At 35.6% G+C, this 22,356-nt stretch overlaps 1 protein-coding gene across 2 annotated transcripts in view; it reads left to right on the forward strand.

Annotated features, from left to right (window-relative positions):
• Septin7 (septin 7) overlaps positions 1 to 22,356 on the forward strand; it is a 61,551-nt gene that overhangs the window by 30,735 nt on the left and 8,460 nt on the right. For both annotated transcript variants that reach the window (XM_005078503.4, XM_005078502.4), the window contains exons 4-11: positions 4,061 to 4,167; positions 6,884 to 6,984; positions 9,194 to 9,328; positions 10,917 to 11,034; positions 16,454 to 16,546; positions 17,914 to 18,010; positions 19,564 to 19,615; positions 22,169 to 22,294. In XM_005078503.4, the coding sequence (XP_005078560.3) occupies positions 4,061 to 4,167; positions 6,884 to 6,984; positions 9,194 to 9,328; positions 10,917 to 11,034; positions 16,454 to 16,546; positions 17,914 to 18,010; positions 19,564 to 19,615; positions 22,169 to 22,294 (829 nt within the window). The remainder of the gene's footprint in view (positions 1 to 4,060; positions 4,168 to 6,883; positions 6,985 to 9,193; positions 9,329 to 10,916; positions 11,035 to 16,453; positions 16,547 to 17,913; positions 18,011 to 19,563; positions 19,616 to 22,168; positions 22,295 to 22,356) is intronic.

The raw sequence follows: 22,356 nt of genomic DNA on the forward strand, positions 1-22,356 counted from the left end.
AGTGAGTTTGACATATATGGCTCTCGTGTTGAGGTACTTGTTGAGTGTTTTCTCAAGAAAGGATTGTGAATTTTGTTACCTTTTTGGTATCTATTGATATTTATGTTTCTTATTCTTAATTGTATGTACTGTTTGAGTATGATGAAGAATCTTTGAATTCAAGGTGTACATTCAGCTTAATCGTCTCATATAATTCTTCGAATGTGGCATTGTATGATTCATTTTGCTAATTTTCTTCAGGAGTTCTGCATTCTTAGTAAACAGGGGTGTTGATCTGGAGTCCCCTCCTTCACACCTTTGTTTTTTGCTTATTTATAACTATCTTGTATAACATTGTCACATAGTTCATATTTGCTTGTAACTGACTGAGGCTAGCCTCTTAACTCTTGATCTTCCTTCCTACCTTCTCTGGAGTGCTGAGATTACAGGCTTCAACTACTATGCCTGTGCTTAATGTTCCCTTCTTATGTTTGTTTGGACTTGGTATAAAGATGGTGCTAGCCTCTTTCCTTCCTCTTGGTTTCTGGGAAGAGTTTGAAGAGAATTGGTTTTCTTTAAGTGCTGGATAGAGTTCATTAGTGAGGCCATTTTTGCCCAGGGCTTTTCTTTGATGGAAAGTCTGTTAGTTCTTTAGTTTTCTTCCAAGATGTAAATGTATTAACACAGTTTCTTCTTCATGGCTCAGATTTTATAGGACATACATGTTTCAGAAAGTCTTTTCTATTTCTTGTGTTATCCAATTTGTTGACATATTCATAGTACTCTGTTAGCCTTTTTCTTACTGTAAAATTAGGACTAATCAATTTTTATTTCTAATTTAATTAATTTGAATTTTTCTCTTTTATTCTCAGTGTAGTTGATGACCTGTTAATTTTGAAGGCCCATTTGGACAGCTCACTTAGTTTTGTTAATTTTTTTTCTTTCTGTTTTGTTTTCAGGTGTGCTATAGTGACTATTTTGTTTTGTGTTTAAATGAAAGGTAGTTTTTAAAATCAGATCATCACTGTTATGTAAGCATTTACAACTGACAGTTCCCTAGCACTGCCTTCTTAGTGCCTTTTTCTTTATATGCATTTTAGTTACCCTTGTATTTTCCTTTTTGATCCTTTGGTTACATGAGAGTGTGTTGATGAATTTCTAAATGTGTGTAAATTTTTCAGTTTATTTGTATGTGTTTGTACGTGTGCTTATGTGAGCATGCATGTGGGGGTGAGAGTTGACACCAGGTGTCTTCCTCAGTCACTTGGCCTCCTTGCTTTTTAGACAGGGTTTCCCTGAACCTAGACTCACTGATTAACAAGACTGCCTGGTGAGTCCCCAGGGACCCTCTTGTCTCTGCTTCCTCAGTGTCATATCCTGCTTTTTCATGGGTACTGGGGATCAAACTCTGGTCTTGTTTTCACTGCAAAGCCCTTTACCCACTGAGCTGTTTCCACAGCCTCAGTTTTATTTAATTTTGACGAGAAAATAAATGTTTTTATTTCAGGTTTTCTTTTTTTCAAAGTCTGACTATTTGTTACTCTTAAAGACTTATTTTTGACTGGAGTCAGACTTAGAAGTAGATGCTCTCAGCAAGGACAGTCTACATCTCTTGGCAGTGTGACCCTGGCTTCCTTCATTCTTAGCCAAAAGTTAAGCATATTCTCCAGCCTCCTCCTTGTTTTTCTTAGTGCATTGTTTCTTCAGAGCTGAATGTTGGTGTTTCTGTTGCAGGACACATGGCAAAACAAGAGGCTAAATCATGGGTGCTTTGTTCCTGGCCTGCTTTACTTTGTTAACTTTGTTTAAGGGCTTCCTGATAATATTTTGGTAGACATCATCTCCTTTAGAGAGATTGAAAAGCTTTCACATTCTGCCAGCTCTTTTAGTCCTCAACCAATGAGGCACAATAGTATCTTGTCAGGCCAGGTTCTCCTTTTTTTTTTTTAATAACCAAATTGAGACTACTAAGCAAACAAACTTGTGCTTCCTCTCTCCTGTTCTTTGTGGTATGTAACAAGAATGCCCCTTACTCAACATCAGGCACGTTCTGTAATGGTCAAGACTCTTTGTGCATGGGAAAACTTGTTTCTCATACCAATCACTGATTCAGACCAAGATACTCCTTCAACACTTCCCCAAAGCATTTTAGCAGCCACTTCTGTGGCCATGTGCTTCAAATAGAATTTACAGAGCTTGTTCATCCTCCACTTGAATGAGTTTTTGACAGCAAGCAGGTGACTACTTCTTGACACAGCCAAATATATAGGAGGCACCACAAAAAAGAACTTATTTCAGTTTTTTTTTTTTAAAGTCATAGTTACTCCTGGAAAATGCTTTGAGAAAAGTGTGTATTAGTCTACTGGGTTCATTGTTTTATCTGTTTTGTTAGGTCTGCTTTGGTTATAATATAGCTCAGTTCTTATTGTTTACTTAGATTATTGCCCATCTGGTTGTTCTGTTATGAGGTCTGCTTGGAGTCAACACAACTCACATACCAAGTCAATACAGATGACAAAAAGTTACTATAATCAAGTTACTATTGATTGATCAGGGCCGCAGAATAGACTCAGAAGCCAAACTGTGACCCCTGAGCCAGAATGTTAGCATTTTTAAACCTGAGATCCACAAACATCTGTACCAAGTTACAGTTACATTTTCCACCAGTCAGAATTCAGCGATTAGGTCTGGAGAGGTCTTCGGAACTTAAACTTTATTTGACCCTTATTCAAAATGGAAGTTCTATCCAAAATGGCTTCAGTTTGGTTCCTTCTTATAGTTCTGTTTATGACTGAAGTGTCCAACTATGATTATGGAATCATTTATTTCTTCACATTTAAAAATTTGCTTTATAAGTGTTATATCTTTGTGAATTGATAATTTTATCAACATACAAAGTTCTTTTTTGACTGTCCATTGATATTTGTTTGTGTTCTGACAAATAAAGCTTGCCTGGAGATCAGAGGGTGGAGCTAGCCACTTGTTAACCATAGAAGGCCAAGCAGTTGTAGCTCATGCCTTTAATCCCAGAACTCAGGAGTTGGGGACAGGAAGTGATAAAGTGGGGTACAGAGAGGACCACAGACCTTTGGACAGAGGAATGGAGACAGGTAGGAAGCAGCTGGTGAATGCTGCCAGTTCTCTGCTCTTTCAGGGTTTTGCCCCAATACCTAACTCACTGAAGCAGTGATATATAAATTAGCTATTTTTTTTCCTGTAATGTGGTCACTAAAACACATTTTCATTAAAATGTTATAGTGTTAGATATGTTACTTTTAAAAATGATGGGTGGTAAATTATTAAACATTTATTTAAAATCCTTTGACAGTGTGGATCTTACTTGGTCGGCATCTTTTCCTGTGACTGGTAAATACTCTGACAAAACACAGAAGGGTGTATTTTGAGTCATAGTCATCATAGCAGGGAAGGCCTGGTTATCAGAAGCTTGAGGCAGCTGGTCACATTGCATCCAGTCAGGAAGCAGAGGAAGTTGATTGCTGGGTTTCAGCTGGCTTCTTTTTATGTAGTCCACGACCTAATTCCAGGGAGTGATATCGCCCCTTAACATCCATTCTTTTAAGGTGGGTCTTTATATCTCTGTTACTCAAATCAAAGTAATCCTTCACAAGCATGCCCAGAGGCTAACCTAATCTAACTAAGCTGGAAGATTGTTTCCTAGTTGTTTCCAGAGATTATCAAAGTCATTACCCTAGTGTGAAACTGAGGACAAAGATGTTTTTTTTTTTTTTGAGGCCTGCTCTGTTATGAAAGGAAAATGAGGAACGGTGGATCTGAAGAGGAGAGAGGTGTGCTCAAAACTGGGAGGAGTGGAGTGAGGGGAAGCTGCGATTGGGGTGTATTATATGAAAGAAGAATAGATAAAACAAAAAAATTTTTTTTTCTAATATGGAGTCTTAATGTTTTAGATTGTGAGCCTATGCTTTAATGACTGAACCATCTCTCCAGCCTTAATATAGAGTCTTTGAAGTATATTTTGAATGTCACTAGTGAAGTACTAGTATTATTATATTCATTATATAAATTGGCTGAGTTTGACAGATTTTTTTTCTGTTTCTTTTAGGTGAATCTGGACTGGGAAAGTCAACATTAATCAACTCATTGTTCCTCACAGATTTGTATTCTCCAGAGTATCCAGGTCCTTCTCATAGAATAAAAAAGACTGTACAGGTATGTGCTATTGTTAATAGCAGAGTTATGTTGACACGAATGAAATTCGTGGTATAACTTTTATTTGGTGTCTAGAGGTAGATTCACATTTGACTTTAGGTAGAAAGTGGTAAACATGACTTCATTAAAGAGCCTGCCATAAATGCTCTGATGACCCTCCTAGAAATTGCATTGTGATGTAATAATAACCCTAGCATTATGTTGTTCATTATGATACTCACTTTGCACATATGGCTAAGGTTGAACCAATAAAATTAAATAAAATTTAGAATGTAATTTCTCAATTGTATAATACACATCTCAAGTGCTCTGTAGCCACATGTGCTAATTGATTCTTACTTTGGACAGCCATATATAAAACATTTCCACTATTGTCAGTTAATTAATACCACATTGATAGCTAAATGGCAATAGTAATTATTTATGTAAGACTACCAAGCTATATATGGTTTAGTTTATCACCTCTTAGTCTTACTATGCATGATGATGAGCTGAGATCTTACTAAATATAGTTACTGATCTTATATGTTTGAGGTAGAACTGGACTTCTGCATTTCTAACAGGACTCAAAGTGGCATGGATACTGCTGGTTGGTAAAATATACTTTATAAATAAGGTCTAGACTCTAGAGTAGTGAGTGGTTCTCAACCTTCCTAATGCTGTGACTCTTTAATACAGTTTCTCATGTTTTAGTGATCTCCAGTCATACAGTTGTTTCATTGCTATTTCATAACTAATTTAGCTACTGTTCTGAATTATAATGTAAGTAACTGAAATACAGGATATCTGATATAGGACTCCAAAAGGGGTCGTGACTGCAGGTTTATTACCACTGCTCTAGATTCTAAATCTGTCCTTTGCAGCACAATAGCTTGTAGCTACGTTTTGCTTCTGAGCTTTTGTAATTTATTCCAAATTGAGATATTCTGCATGTGTAAAATGTACTTCAGAGTTTGAACACTTAGCATGGAGAAAAGAATGTAACTTCCCATTGATTTTTGTTGTTTGCTTGTTCTTTTTGTTTGTTTTGTTTTTTGAGACAGTATCTCTGGGTAGCCCTGGACTGTCCTCTAACTCAGAGATCCACTTGCATCTGCTTTCACCCCAAGTGTTGGGATTATAGGTGTATACCGCCACTGTCCTAGTCTCTCATTGTTTTTTATCAGCTATATTTAAAGAGGCTACTGAAAATTTCAAAGTACTTATGTGGATCACTGTATGCTTTTGTTTAGTAGCACTGTTCCAACTATTGGCTGTCTCTTCAGAGCTTAGGCCGTACTGCTACTTAAGGAAGAAATTTTTAACCTTTTCTTCAAAATGGTTTGTAGTTAATTAAGTAACACATTTTGTTTATGTTAATATATCTTGTGAACATTATATTAAAATGTTTAATGTACTTAATGGTTCTTTTGGTTATAAAGCTGAATAATATACATTGAAGGCTTGACTTCCTCCTAAATTGAAAAGCTACAATATTGGAAATGTTATATTTGACTTGATGGATGTAGGGAGTCAAAAGGTGCCTCAATAAATCAACAACACACATAAGCAATATGACATTTAGATTTACTTAGTCTCTGGAGAAAAACATAGTAGAAAATGCCCTTACTTCATTCCTTTGGCATTAAGTTATGCATTTAATCTTAGAGCACTCTGGGTGATGCTTTAAAATATGCCGATGTGACCTGCTTAAGAAGAGTGCATGGGAAAGTGACCATTTGGAACAGATTGTTAGAAGACATTGACATTCCTGGGCTTGAATTAATTTGTTTTCCATGAATCCCATGAGGATACTTGCAAAATCAGATGATAGGATAAAATTGGATCCTGTGAATGGCACTAGTTTACATTTATGTCTTTTGAAGCTTTTCCATTTGTTGTTGACTTCTTTGTATTTGATCATGTATGGATACCCAAAATTTCATAGGCCAGAGATGGAAAATATTTTTATAAACAAATTCATCAAAGCACATAAAAGCTTCATTTTTCCTTACCAAGTCAATAAACAAATTGAACTTTTTTTAATGGTACCGAGGATTGAACTTGGGGTCTTGAAAATGCTAAATTCACTTTGCCACTTTAATTACAGCCCCAGTGCCTAATCTTTGTTAATACAAAACAGTCTTGAAATATACGCTGTCATATTAGGGTATGTGGTTAATAAATACTATTACTGCAAGAGTCATAGGACTTGTTAATAAGAAAGCCAGAAATTGTTTAAAGTAACTAGGACTCTGATAGCCACAATCATTTTTAGGAAAAAGTAGGTACTGGAAAGATGGCTCAGTGGTTATAAAGTACCGTCAGTCTTAATGTGAGGACTGGACTTGGCTTCTGCATCCAAAAACTTGTGGAGGTCTAATGAGTGTGGCAGAAGCAAAGGATGCCCAGAGCAAAGTGACCAGCCAGACTGGTGGTGTCTGTGAGTTCTAGGTTCAGTTGAGAGACTCTACGTCAGCCCATAAGATAAAGAGCAGTTGATGAAGGACTCCCACATCAACCTTGGACCTTGACAACCATGTACACACACACGCACGCACGCACACACACACGCACACACACACACACACACACACACACACTATGTAGGTGGTTAGATTTAATTTTTTTAAACAGCTTCCAAATTGGTTTTGAGAAACTTGAGTTTCCTTGCCTTTTGTTGTAGGAAGCAACTTACATAATATATAATTAACGTGTGCACCAATTACTCTTACAGGTGGAGCAATCCAAAGTTTTAATCAAAGAAGGTGGCGTTCAGTTGCTGCTGACGATAGTTGATACCCCAGGATTTGGAGATGCAGTGGATAATAGTAATTGGTAAGAAATGTTTGTCCCCATTATTCTCAAGTTATTTAAAAAAACAGCGTAGTTAGTTAAGCCATGGTGACACATGTCTTAAATCCCATCAGTTTGGAGACAGAGACAGTCATCTGAGTTCAAGGCTAGCGTGGTCTGTATAGCTAGTTTCAGGCTAGAGCTACACAGTGAGACCCTGCCTTATAAACAGAAATAAAACCTAGAACAATAAAAAATTTAACAGTGAGAATCATTAAGTTTTAAATAATCAAGACTTGGGTTCATATACCAGCTTTGCTGTATCTCTATTTGAAAACATTTCTTCCTGCACTGTTTTTTTTTCCCCTTGTTTGTTTGTTTCTGTGTCTTTTTTTTTTTTTTCTTCTTCTATTTTGGTGTTTTGAGACATGATCTTTTTTGGTCCCCAGATGGTTGATAACTTAAATCCTCCTGCTTTAGCCTCTGCTTTCTCTCTATATACAATGGAATTACTACCTTTTATACTAATATGTGAATGTATATTAATACCTCTTATTGATGTATATAATTATAATAAATTTAAAAGTTTTTCTACTATAATTTTATTTATTATATAAATTATGTTACATCTGAATTTATCCATTATTTTATATTTTCAGTTTTTCAGTAAATTATAGATGTGAAGCAAACACGGAATTTTAGTCTAAAGTAATTTTTTTTTTTTTTTTTTTTGGTTTTTTGAGACAGGGTTTCTCTGTATTGTTTTGGAGGCTCTCCTGGAACTTGCTCTGTAGACGAGGCGGCCTCGAACTCACTGAGATCCGCCTGCCTCTGCCTCCCGAGTGCTGGGATTAAAGGCTTGCGCCACCAACGCCCGGCTAGTCCAAATTAATTTTATATTAGTATTTATAAACTTTTTCACTTTGATGCTGAATTGTAGTTAATTAATATTTTTCTCAACTCTTAAAAAATTCCCAGTAAGTTAATCATAGGTTTTTTTGTATTGTTTAATCTTTGTTGGAAATTTAAAACTGTAGATGTAATTGTTTTTAGATTGCACAGTATTTAGCATTGATGTAGTTATCAATGTAAATAATATACTTGTATATGCAGCGAGAGGGGGACATTGACTGATCCCATGGCAGGAGAGAGACAAATTTGCCATGCAGGCAGAACTTACATAGGAGGGGTTATTAGAGGAAGGGAAGGGAAGGGAGAGAGAAGAGAGATAAAGAGAGAAAGGAAAGGGTGGGAGAGAGAGAGAGAGAGAGAGAGAGAGAGAGGGAGGGAGGGAGAGGGAGAGAGATTGATTGATTGATTGATTGATTGATTGATTGATTCTTTTTACAGGGACCTTTTGCACCTGCATACAGAGACAGGATACTGCCTGCCATGCATGCAGGGTTGACACACTGTTAGGTCCCCAAGGTGTACCTGGATGCTAATAATACTAATCAATTACCAGGGCTTTTCTTTGATATAGAGCAATTCATTTTTTACAGTTGAAAGTTAAAAATAACGAACCAAGATATTTCATGAGCCCGGGTGTTGATGGAGCACGCCTTAATCCTAGCATTTGGGAGGCAGAGCAGAGGCAGAGGAGAGGCAGAGGCAGATAGATCTTTGAGTTCATGGCCAGCCTGGTCTACAGAGCGAGCTGCAGGACAGGCTCCAAAGCAATACAGAGAAACCTTGTCTCTAAAAATGAAAACAAAAACAAGATATATTTCATGTAGTTTTAAAAAAAATCTATTTTGTGTGTGTGGTGTGTGTATGTTATGTGTGTGTTTTCATACACAAGTATGTATATGGTGTATGTACATTCAAATGTGGAGGCCCAAGGTCTAGATTGGTGTCACCTTGATGCTTTCCACCTTTAACTGTTGAGACGGGGTAAAGCTTATCAGTTGAAACAGACTGGATGCTCAGTGAGCTTCAGGGATCGATCTGTTCTACCCCGTACCTTCCTGTAGCTTGGGATCAAAGGCATATGCTATTATGTCAGACTTTTTATATGGGTTCTAGGCATTGGGACACAGGTCCTCCTACTTTCAAAGCAGGCACTTTACTGATTGAGGCATCTCCCCAGCCCTAATTTTTACCTAGTTTTGAGTCAGTATGTGGAACAATGAGATGTTTTCTTCTGGTGAATTTTTTTTAATGAAATTAAAACTAGTATCTTTTAATTGTCAAACAGTTCATTGCTTTGTAGGATTGCAACTTAGTTGTTGTGTTTATCTACATTGTACAGCTGGCAGCCTGTTATCGACTACATTGACAGTAAATTTGAGGATTACTTAAATGCAGAATCTCGAGTGAACAGACGGCAGATGCCTGATAACAGGGTGCAATGTTGTTTATACTTCATTGCTCCTTCAGGACACGGGTCAGTACTTGATGCTTTCCTATTTCATTGTTTATATTGTGTATCATTACTCATCTTGTACAATTATTTTAGAGTAATTGTGTCTGTAGAGTACATATAACTAGATCATTTATAAAAGCACCTAATCCCATGTAAAATTGGCCTGGAACAATCTGTTTAAGATTTAGGCACTCGTTTTCATCTCCTTCATAAAGAGAAGTGTTTCCAATTTTCTGTCAGATTTTTGAGATCTTATAACTAATAGTTTTTTGAAGTTTTATTTTAACTATGCCTTTCTAAAGGTTGAACCATCAAATTAAAAAAAAACAGCCATAGTTATTAAGTTTATAGACAAGGAAATTTATTATAAATGTAACAGAAAAGGTATTAATAATAAAAACAAATCTCAGATTCCAAATGCTTTTTTGTGCTATTTCTAAGTGGTTTGTTACACTTTAATATGAAGATTACTGTGTTTAGGCCAGAATTACCCTCTCTTGTAGTTCAGGCTAAAGTATTAAAACATCTGATTTTATCTGTCTTACTTTGTTCTCTTTAAAACAGAACAAAAACTCTTTACCTTTCTATTTTGGGTAGATATGTGTCTTATTAGCTATTAATACTTCTATTACTCTTTATGAATCTTTTTATGGTCGGGGAGGATAAATCACAGCATAATCTAACTATCTAATTGTAATTCTACCCACTTTTACCAAAAGGAACTAGACTATTATATAACATAAACTAAAGTAGTGTTATTGCCCAATACTCAAATTAGAGTAGTATAAACTCATTCCCTCCTGTGGTTTTTGTCTCTTTTGCCTAGTGTGATACTCATTTTCACTCTATAGAACAGGAAGACATAATATGTAATTACTTTTTTTGTGGTAAGATTGAAAAGGTTTCTTTTATGCTTAATATTGTGTAGTACTGTCAGAAGTTTATACATTTATATCACTAAGCCAGCACATCTACTTATAAGACTCAAAAGAATTCTAGAAGAATGATGAGGAATACATTTTAGAAGCTACACTCTGGGCAAATTAGTGATGGTGAGTGCCATAGTGGAAGTATTTGGTTTTCAAAGTATAGTACCAAAGCCAGTTTATAATGGACAGAGAGCCATTTTTAATTTTATTTTAAAATTTAAATTGGAAACAAGGTTGCTTCACATGTCAATCCCAGCTCCCTCTCCCTCTCCTCCTCCCACAACCTCCCACCAACCTCCCTCCCCCCTCCCCCAAACCCTACTCCTTTGTTCTCCATAGTCTGTCATTTCATCCAGGGCAGGGCCTAGGCCCTCCCCCAAGAGTCCAGGCTGAGAGAGCATCCCTCATTGTGGGATGGGCACCCATAGTCCATTCTAGGAGCCTTTCTGGTTTTTCCAATTCCTCTTTAGGGGCAGAACCCAATGACCAGCGTGCTTCAAAGTCAGGAGTCAGAAAGCCATCTTAACCCCATTCTTTTACCTTTACCTGTTCTGCCTGTTGGCTGACCCAGTATGTCTTCAGGGTGTTTCTGATAGGTAAAGTAGCGTATTGTATTTAATGTGAAGAATCTGTTCCCCCAAACAGATGGATTCAGTCATATTAAATACTGTATATTTCAGACTTAAACCATTGGATATTGAATTTATGAAACGTTTGCATGAAAAAGTGAATATCATCCCACTAATTGCCAAAGCAGACACACTCACACCAGAGGAATGTCAACAGTTTAAAAAGCAGGTAAGCAAGAATGAATTAACTTTTGGGTTTTCCAACCATTCTTTTAATTAATTAATGGCTGTTATTATTTTTAGTACAATATAGTCTATTTATCTTCTAGCTTATAGTTTGCTATCCTCACAAGCATATGTTTTTTCTATTTTCTCTTGAATCTTAATGTTGTTTGTAATACTTCATAAAATAAAAATATTTAGAAAATAATACATATTAATGCGTATATATACACACATATATTCCCTTAAGCAACCTACCCCAAACTAATGCTCTGTTATTATAATAGTAGCCTCCCCCCCCCCATTTTGTTTTGTTCTTTCAGACAGAGTTTCTCTGTGTAGTCTTGGCTATCCTGGAGCTCTAGATCAGACTGATCTCAAACTCACAAAGATCCACCTGCCTCTACCTCCCAAGTGCTGAGTTTAAAGGCATGTGCCATCAGTGCCAGGCTGTAATAATATTCTCGATACATTTTTCTCATTTTGTTGTATTTGCTTTGTTATATATGGATGACATCTAAGTTAAATTTCTGAAAGTCTGTCTATTCCAATAGTCTATTTTTTACTTTAGACCAATATTTTAAAAATAACAACAATTTTGTATTATGCTCAAGATAAGCCTCAGAGTTTTGTTTTCTTATCTTTGCATGATTCCATGTAACAAAACGACCTTTTAAATATCAAACTTGTTACAAAATGGAAAATGTTCATGAAGTGGTGTTTAATTCATACCAATTTTGGCATCTTAAACATAGTTTTTACTGCTAATATTTTCGTCACAGTTAGGTTGTCTCTCTTTCCTTTTCCTCTCCCTTTCCCCCTCCTCTTCCTGTTTAGTTTTTTCCTTTTCATCCATCCGTTTCTCTTCTCTTTTCCTTTTTATTTCTTCATTGTTGTTATCTGAGATGAGGTCTCTATATCCAGGCTAGTTTCTGCCTTGAATAGTCTGTATCTGTATATTGATGTATTCTGAGAAGTTAGAGGTGAAAGGATAGATTAGTAATGATTTCTACTTTCAGATTGGTCAAATGCCTTTTGCTTCTCTTTCTACTCCCTCTCTTTTTTTTCCATCCAGCATTAAAACACAAGACCTTTGGCATATATACTTTAACTCTGTATTGTGCTTTTGGCCTCAAGTTTCTTTTCTGTATGCTTAAAGCCATGTTTCTTACTCGGAATAATTTGTAATTTTTTTTTCAAACTAATTGTTGGACATTATCCCTACCAATTAGATCTGTAGAGGAAGTTGGGGCTTTAGCTTTTATTTTGAAAATGCTCCCTTCCATAATTTTAGTATGTAACTTCTGACCAAGGAGCATTGCTGTTAAAGCTAGGAACTGTTTGTAGTCGGACTTTCTTTGTTGCCAATTACTTCTTGGCCTTAGGGCTTCTTCCCAACTAGCTCTTAAAATTTAAATTTATGTTAATCTACATTCTGGCTCATTTTTTCTACTCAGTAGAGCATGTCAGACTTCCTCTGTGTGTCAATCTCTGCCCCTCTGATTCTTTCTCCAAGTTGCTCTCTCTCCCAAGAAGTCCCACCCATCCTTTCCTGCCTACTATCTATTGACCATTCAGCTCCTTATTAAAACTAATCAGAAGGTGCCTTATGCAGGTGTGGTAAAACAAAGTCATCTTCCTACAGTGTGATCAAATATCCCAAAACATTTCCCCCTTTTTGTCCAAATAAAAAGAAAAAGTTTTAACTTTTAACACAGTAAAACTATATAGTTAGGATTTTATCAGATATTATCTGATAAGAATTACATTCACAATGTTCAATCCGTTTGTATTTGGCAACCTTGGAGAAATACTATTTTGTTGAGTCCAAAGTTTTGTTCCTAAATCACTTTTTATCACAACTTGTATTGCCAACCTAAAAATTCTTTTTAGACCTTAAAATTTTTTCTTAGATAAACAACTTAAGCTTTTATGTTTCTCAGCCTTATAAACTATACATCTTTTTGTGTTTCTTCTTTGAATTTGGTAGCAGTAAAATAGTATCTTAGTTGTCAACCCCATCCGAAACCTGAGAAGGATAAACTATTATTTGAGTAAACAGGAATTGCAGAGCAAGCAACTTCCAAAAATTATAAAAATGACAGAGATAGCTGGCTGCCTGGGCAGTCACTCAAGGTTCCTGTGCAGTATTGAAACATTCATTTTTGGCCTTATAGGCCTAGAATATCTGACAGATTTTTATCAAGCAGGAATTTTGAGGGACTAGCCCACCCTGTCTTGGCAAAGTTTGATGGTCGACTTCCTTTGTGTTCTGCTTGTCCACTTTGGACAGCATCCTATCAGCAGTCGAGGCAAGGGCATTTTCTTGCCCAGTGGCTAACTTTGCCACAAATGAAAGAAACTCCATATGGAGGTTCTTTGATGCCTCTCATCTTCTCTGATGTCGATTGGTGCTGCCATGAGCAGTTATATCTCACTGTCATGAAAAGCCTTATGTTATTAAAAGATTTTAAATGCATATTATCTATAACTCTGACATGTTTGAAGACCCCTATCTATCTAAAACATGTTTCACCTTGAAAACATACCTAACATGACTATAAGTTTAATTGTAATAATAGCTTTCAAGGACTAGAACTTTATATTAACAAGAGTAGAAACATATATATATATATATAAAATGTTATAACAAAAATTACTGTAACTTTGTATCAGTATACAAAAAAACAGCACTAATGTACATATTTGAGACTAGTAGTTGTTTTTTAGTTTAGAAGTAGATTCAGTAATCTACCCTTTTATCATTCTTACTTCACCTCTTTTTTCTTTTCAGAAAGATATCCCTGAATGTAACCTCCCTTGCTTAGTTTTTATAGTGACCATGACCAGTAACAACTTGCAGTCAACCCCCCTCAACAATGAAAAACATCTATAAACCCACCAAAGAACCAAAAACTATTACCTCTTGGGAATATAGGCATTGTATTCTTAAAATTATTTCCTGTTGTCTGGTAGCAAAGGCATCTTTAGGAGTCTGTGAGAAGATTGGAATAATAGTAAAGTCCTTGGATAGCTAACTGTATTATTGTTTTGTCTCTGTGATGGGAAAGTGTAGAGCTTATCTGAGTCTTGGCTGGAGAGTTCGTGAGGCTGGACCATCTCATCTAATAGCTTTGAAGTTGTTCTAGATGCGGATTTTTTTTTTTTTTTTTTTTTTTTTGGTATTACGAGACGGGGTTTCTCTGTATTGTTTTGGAGGCTGTTGGTGAGATGCGAATTTTTGAGGAAACTATAACAGAGGCATTCTGAGAGGCTGGATCACTTCAGCTACTTGTCTTGTCTTTATTGATACCAGGTTCTTTTTGTAGCTGAAAGTTTTTCTGTTTCTAACCTGGTCCCGAAGCTGCTTATAAAATAATCACTCAGAGGTTGATATTAATTATAATTGTTTGGCTGATGGCTCAGCCTTATTACTAACTAGCTCTTACATTTAGATTAGTCTATATTTTGTCACGATGATTGTGGCTTGTTACCTCACATCTTGCTTTCCCAGCAGCTACTGGTATCTGCTTCAACTCTGCCTTCTTTCTCCTTGTATCTCTTGCTTGGATTTCCTACCTACCTATATTCTGCCCTATCTTTATTGACATAAGTATGGAATTTGCGGAGTGCACAAATCAGCTAAAGATGATTCTCTGCTCTATGTTTAAGCATGTGAAAGACACCTGTCAACTTTATAAATCTGTTTGGACTGTATAACCAAACTGTAATATAAATATCCACCCATACCATATAAAAGGATGGTATTTAACAATAAGTCATGAGGACTCTGTTGCCAACATGATTAATCACGTCTCATCAGTCTCAGAGCTGTTCCCATAGATTCCTTGTCTTGTAGTTTTTCTTGGTGTCTTCTATCCTGTTTGCAGCCAAGATTTTCAGGAGGTCTCCCCCAGTCAAATCTGATCTTTATTAATTTTGAAAGGACCCGTATCTTTTTGTTTCCTGTGAAAACAAAGGCATAGCCTCACCTCTAATACATTTCCTGTCTTCCATCCTGAAGTTAAGACATCCTTAAAATATATAGACTGGCTTAATTCAGCAGTTTTTCTACAATCTAATGTCTCTCAGTAACTATTGTTTTTTGCTCATTAGTATTTTAAAAATTCAAGTTAAGAAAGCACTGTATAGGGTCCAAATGTCCTATGTTATATTTACTATCCTTATGTCGATTATTCTTTTTATATTACTTTACTCTGTCTTTAAAGACCTCACTTTATTATTTTTCATGCTATTTTTTCTTTGACTGTCTTTATCCATTTCCTTTTCTTCATCACCTAAGCATTTTCAAGCATAGTGTGCCTGGCTCTAGAATAATGTTGCAAAAATGTTGCAGAGCCTCTATATATGTCCTCAGGCTCCTTCTGAGACTCTGCTTATTAGCACATGGCGGGTCTGTGAGAGTCAAGTCTCAAGCCCAAAGGCATTGGCCGGGAGCGGCATCTACCTGCCCCAGATAGGGAATTTGCTGGGCCAAGCTGAGGCAGTTGTTTCCTAGTCTCCTGCAAAGTAGCATGCTGATTGCTTACAGGCCCTATGCTTGGTTATAAGGGCCTGAATGAAGTCTGACTTATTTTGGACTGCTAGCTCCCAATTAATGACACAGACTTTATTATATATGAAAGCATGGCCTTAGCTTAGGCTTGTTCCCAACTAGCTCTTGAAAGTTAAACCATTTACATTACTCTACATTCTGCTATATCATGGCTCATTTCCTTTCCTCAGTAGACTATGTCCAACTTCCTCTGCATTTCACTGGTGAATCATGTGATGATTTTTTCTGTTAGAGTGAAACTTTCTGCTGGGGCTAATGTGTTTTTTACTTACCCTTTTCAACTATTTTTAGATTCTATTGCTTCAACTCTTATAGTAAGTTATATCAAGAGAAAGAATCTTACTCATTTTAAACAAATGACCAAAAGCCATTATAGTAGAGGCCAACTGGTTTAATGCCATTCTAGAATATTCTTTTATTTTTATAATTCTTTTTAGTATAATAATCATAGGATTGATACTTCTGAAGTAATTGAATTTTAAAAATTTTTTAAATTTTACTTTGGTGTGTGTGTGTGTGTGTGTGTGTGTGTGTGTAGGTGTAGGTGTAGGTGTAGGTGTAGGTGTAGGTTGGTGCACATGCCGTGTCATACTTGTGGATATTGGAGGACAATTTTCTAGAGTTGGTTTGTTTCTTTCTGCCTTTCTCCATCTACCTTTATAAATCTCCCTGACTTGCATGACTAGCACCTTTACCTTCTCTCCCTGTTCCCCAGTAATGGGTTTTGGTGTTTAGATATGAACAACAAAGGACCAGAAACTGGGGTGTCATAAAAATCCAAGACACAGTTTAGGAAAATACTGCTAATGTCATACTTATATGTGATGCCCTTTTACTACTTCTATTTTAGATAATGAAAGAAATCCAAGAACATAAAATTAAAATATATGAATTTCCAGAAACGGATGATGAAGAAGAGAATAAGCTGGTTAAGAAGATAAAGGTAGGTTCAATGCTATGCACAGTAAAGTGTTTGGCCCTTCTAATTGTACTCTAATTTAAAGAACAAAAGTGTCACTTTTATAATAGTTGGCTCACAAAAACAAATACGGATATTTCTTAATGCTTATGAACTTTACAGTGATTAGTAACACATAGAATAGGACATTGCACAGAGTGGACAAGTGAATACCATCACACATGGTTTTCAGTTAACTGGTTTCAAGTTTACATACTTGAAAGGGGAATTCATTTTTGTGTGTTTGATCTTTTAAGAACCTAATAAAATTGTTTCATGTGTCTTTTCATGAAAGTCTACAAAAATTCTACATTTTAATTTTTTGTTGTTGTATCATTGTTCCATGTTGTGTCTTATCTCCCCCCATCACAACCTACCCCACCCCACCTCCACCCCAAGGGATTCTCTTTGTAGCTCTGGCTGTCCTGGAACTCGATTTGTAGACTACGGTGGTCTCAAACTCACAGAGATCCACCTGCCTCTGCCTCCTAGGTTCTGAGATTAAAGGTGTAGCCACCATGCCTGGCTTTTAAATTTGTGTGTTTTAATTTAAAATTGTTTTTGAGTACCTGGAGCTAAAGTAGTTTAGTGAATACTGGTCTTATGTACGTGCAAACTCTAATTACCGTATGATGATAGAATATTTATGTCTTGACAAGTGAAGAGCGTTAGAGGTTTTGCAAAATAGCTTCTATATTTCTGGTTGCTATGAAAATACTGAAATTTGTACTCTGCATTAAAAATGATTGAATACAGATCCAAAAGTGGGTTTGAGCTTCTGGAGTTACAGTTTAGAAAATGAGTATTTCTTGCACTTCATGTTGTTAAGGTTAATCATCAAGTAGATTCATGGCCTTATCTCTATTTGTTTTTCTTCCAAATACCAATGTACTTTTTATTCTATGTCTCCCATATAGGACGGTTTTTAGAGTAATTTTTAACAACTAATTAGACTAATACATGCTATATTATTCTTAAAATTTCAACAAAAAATGCAATTTTATTCATTATTTACCTTGATGGTAATACCATTTGAATAATAATTTCTAAGATGGACATGGTGGTGCACACCTTTAATCCCAGCACTTGAGAGACTGAAGCAGGAGGAGCTCTGAGTTAGAGGCCAAGCCTGGTCTACAAAGTGAGTTCCAGGACAACCAATGTTACATTTGTGTTACAGACAAACTATATCTTCAAAGAAAACCAAACAATCCAATTTCCTGCTTGGCTGACTAGAATTATTATAAGAACTATCCAAGTAATTTTTGTTAATATGTTGAATATTGTAAATAATTTATAATTGAATCATGAGTACTGAAGAGATCTGTTAACAGCAACACTTTATTTTATAGGATCGTTTACCTCTTGCTGTGGTAGGTAGTAATACTATCATTGAAGTTAATGGCAAAAGAGTCAGAGGAAGGCAATATCCTTGGGGTGTGGCTGAAGGTAAGGTTATTTTTCTGTGGATATTTTACTGTAAGGTTTCATAAAGATGCTAAAATGTGAACTGTAAGGAATGTAAAATATGCAGTGTGTATGATAATCTCTGGGTTTTCAAGGATAGTTTTAATTTCATTTTCCTAGTCTTTGTTTTCCTCTTAAAGGTAATAGCATGTTTCAGATGTGTTAGCTAAGTTAGATTAAATCCTCTAGTTGAAGTGTTTCACAGTCAGTAGTCGTTGCTCCACTTGCCTGTGCCTGTACCACCAGTTTCTGTCTTGTTTGAAAACATGCTTTGTTTTCCCTTGGTCTAAGGTTATTTCAGAGAGAGCCAGCCACAATCATGACCAGTGCCTCTTCTTTCCTCAAGGAGAATGTCATCTTTTTCAATTACTTTACTAGTTTGTTGATTTTCAATGGCAGTAAACTCTTGGTGATAATATCAAACCCCAGAAATCCTATTAGCAATAGAAATAGTTCTGTAAGTTTTTATTTATTATGTTAGTTTACTCTATGTCTTTTGATCTATGTACTGATATTTTAAATAATTGCATAATTTTTATAAAATCATGCTATATTACTGTCTTTATTTGTGATTTTGCCCAAGGACCTTCAACTTTGTTCCCAGGTGGCCTGCAATTATTGACTTAAGGCTTTAGAACGTTTATGTCCTTTAGTAGTATTCTCTGAAACAATTGCTTTCCTTATATATTATATTACTATTATTATTTTGCATACTTCTTTCACATAAAGTTTTTTAATAAAAAATATCTTAAAGCTCTTGACTAGCTGTTTGATTTTGATTGTCCTAAGGAGGTTTTTTTTAAAACATATTCTCTCACAACCACAACAGGAAGTTTTTTTTTTGTTTGTTTGTTTTTGTTTTTTGTTTTGGTTGGTTTTGTTTTTTGTTTTTTGTTTTTGTTTTTGAGACAGGGTTTCTCTGTATATCATTTGCTGTCCTGGAAGTTGCTTTGTAGATCAGGCTGGCCTTTAAGTCACAGAGATCTGCTTGCCTCTGCCTCATGAGTGCTGGGATTAAAGGTGTGCACCACCTCCCAGCTAAGGTTTTTCTAATATATCACATAATAAATATATTCTGTTCTGATAAGGAGGATTCTTTCCTTCTTTAAAATTGTCAGTGTTTATTTCCAGGGAGCTCATTTATTATGTGGCCATCACTTAGGATTAAGCTATATGAAGAAGGGCTGAGGAGGTGACTTAGTGGATGAGATCCTGCCTCTGTAAAGAGTGGAGAAAACAGCTGATGTCAACTTATTCTTCACAGATACATGCACATGCATCTACATATATAAGAGATACACATTCACAAAGAAAAGTTAAAGAAAAGCAATATATTTTTTTAAACACTACAGTGGTAGTATTAGGGTGCGTTTGCCTGTTGTTCCTTGAAATTTTGTGTTGGTATTAAACTTTAATAAAATTCTGGTGTTGGCAGTTTACAAATTTTCTCTTTGGTTTTATTTCCTTATTCCTGTGAAAAGATAAGCTTTATTAAAATGAATGTGTGTGGTTTGTTTTCTCTTCTTTTTCTACAGTTGAAAATGGTGAACATTGTGATTTTACAATTCTAAGAAATATGTTGATAAGGTAAGTGTGAGCAACAGTGAAAAGAGCAAAGGATTTTTTCTTTTAAGCACCCTAAAGAAAGTTAGTGTGGAAGACTGACTTTGTGACTCTGTAAGTGGAGCTACTTTATATTGGCATCTTCATTCTCCTATTGAAGTATAAATAATGTATGACAATGACTTATATTGCTTATCCAAGGGTTTGAAGTCATTAGCAAAACTATAAAGCAGGTTATAAGACGAGGCATACAAAGAAAAATTAAGTCTCATACTTTTTTTCATGAAGTCTTTTATTTTTTAAAGTTTTTATTCTTCTCTCTTACAATACATCCTGACTGCAACTTCCCTTCCCTCCATCCTACCTAGCTCTCCTCCCCCCCCCCCCCATCTTCCTTCTCCCCTAGTCCTCCTGCACCACCCCAGTCTTCTTCCAGCAAAGAGCAGACTTCCCGGAAACATCAATTGAACATGGCATGTATGAAAATATAAGTTCTAGTATTGGCTTGAAATATGGCTCAGCTGATCTTTCCACATGGTAGTTCACAACTCTCTAACTCCATCAAATCCAGGGAGCCCCGAACAATGTTCTGGCTGCCATGGGTAATGGGCACAGAATTGATACAGAAATAAATGTGGACAAAACACTCATACACATAAAATAAAAATAAAATTTCTAGTATTACTTGCTCTAAGAAGGATGAGTGTTTCATGTAGTTACCATCTTTAAGATGAAGGCACCTACTGGTTATTTAATAAATAATTGAAGGAAAGAACTGTCAGTGTCAGTCTAAATTTCAAATAATTGTCTTACAGGCTAAAGTTAGAAATTATACTTGGTTTTAAGAGGTAAATTCAATGGAAACTTAGAAAAACAAATTCAGAAACTAGAGAAAACTTCTGATTTTCCAGATGAAGGGGTGGATTAAAAAAATGAATAGAAGTAAATGCAATTTTATATTCAACTTTTGAATGTCAGACACAGAACAGTAATCATTATGCTAAATGACACTAATACAAGGAGTTCAACAATATCTTAATTTTATTTATAAATTTACTATTATGTTTCTAATGGTATAGTGACTAAATGAATATTTAATTATAGAAAATACTGGATTTTTTTCTTTTGTTTTTGATTTTAGTGTAGTTTTAGGTAATGTCTCATGCAGCCCAGCCTGGTCTTGAACTTTTTGTGTAGCTAAGACTAGCCTGCTAATCTGATCATGCTGTCTCCATTTCCCAAATGTTTGAATTACAGGTGTAATTTCTCTATCCTGAGAAACTTATACAGTGATACAGTCTTAAATACTATTTATGTTATCTTCTGTATGTAGTTATTAACATTGTTAAAAGCTCCTATTATCTGGTATTTATCTCTATTAAGTACAAAATAAATACATGCTTGTGTTAAAGACAAGCCCACAATGTAGTTGAAGACATAATTGGCTATCACTTATAAATTAATGCCAATTCCTTTTCAAAATATTTAACAAATGAACATGAGCTGTTATATTTCACCTGTCAGGTGTTCTAGGAATTGGGAACTACCCAACGTGATTAAAGTAGAAGCAGTAGAAACTTAGGTATAGCTGTTGAGACTACAAGTGAAAAGGAGTGCATTGGTAAACAGGGTTTAAAAGGAGAGGAGACTGGAAAGCCCAAACTTAGTACTAAGACACTAAGTAAACTTTTAGAGAACTGCATAGAAATGTCAGATAGTAGAAGATAAACCAGATAATTAAGTTGCTTTCTGTTCATGATGTGGGGTAAGGTACTTCATAATGGATGGGATTTGTATGTAAGGGAGGGCAAGACACTGTCTTTAGTTTTTTTTTTGTTTTTTGTTTTCTTGTCTCCCAAAGGAAGTCATGGTAAAATGGTAAAGATGGTGTGTACAGGAAGTTCAAAGTATAGTGGGGAATGAGAAAAAGAAGAATTATTACTCAGTCTTTATCATCTCTAATCATTGAAGAATTGTGTCATCATATCCTATAAATTGTATACTTTATTCCCTGTGTCGTGGTTTTATATCAGAAAGTTACTTTAAATTAAGATTCCCTAGTTGGAGCCTGGCCTTTAATCCCAGCACTCAGGAGGCAGAGGCAGCCCGATCTCTGAGTTTAAGGCTAGCCTGGTTTACAGAGTGAGTTCCAGGATAGCCAGGGCTACACAGAGAAACCCTGACTTGGAAAGGAAAAACAAACAAGATTCCCTAGTTGGAAAACAACCTTATCTGTTATATTAAAGGTCCCTATGTAAATTAACCTGTGAAAACACAGTAGTACTTTGTTAATAATTGTATATAGGAAAACAATTTCTGCTAGATTGAGCTACAATAGTAATCCACTTTCCCCTCTCAATTAAAGTTAGACTATTGGAAATGACTATTTCTTTGGCAGAAACTATTCCTCATGAGTGATTCATGGCTCTTGAAAGCTCATTTAGAACCTAAACCTATTTGTCTTGATCTACTTTGTCTGTAAATGAAGACATATGAATGTCGTCTTTCTTAACATTTTTGTCTGAAATTTTGTCTTGGTGAAATCTTTAATGATCAAATTCTTGCTGTTTATGACAGAACACACATGCAGGATTTGAAAGATGTTACTAATAATGTACACTATGAGAACTACAGAAGCAGAAAACTAGCAGCAGTGACTTACAATGGAGTGGATAACAACAAGAACAAAGGACAACTTACTAAGTAAGTATATATTTTTCTCCAGGAAAAAAAATGTTTACATGGTAAACATTTCATTTCCTATC

Source organism: Mesocricetus auratus, unplaced genomic scaffold (assembly GCF_017639785.1).
Source record: "Mesocricetus auratus isolate SY011 unplaced genomic scaffold, BCM_Maur_2.0 Super-Scaffold_100022, whole genome shotgun sequence".
Taxonomy (NCBI): Eukaryota; Metazoa; Chordata; class Mammalia; order Rodentia; family Cricetidae; genus Mesocricetus; species Mesocricetus auratus.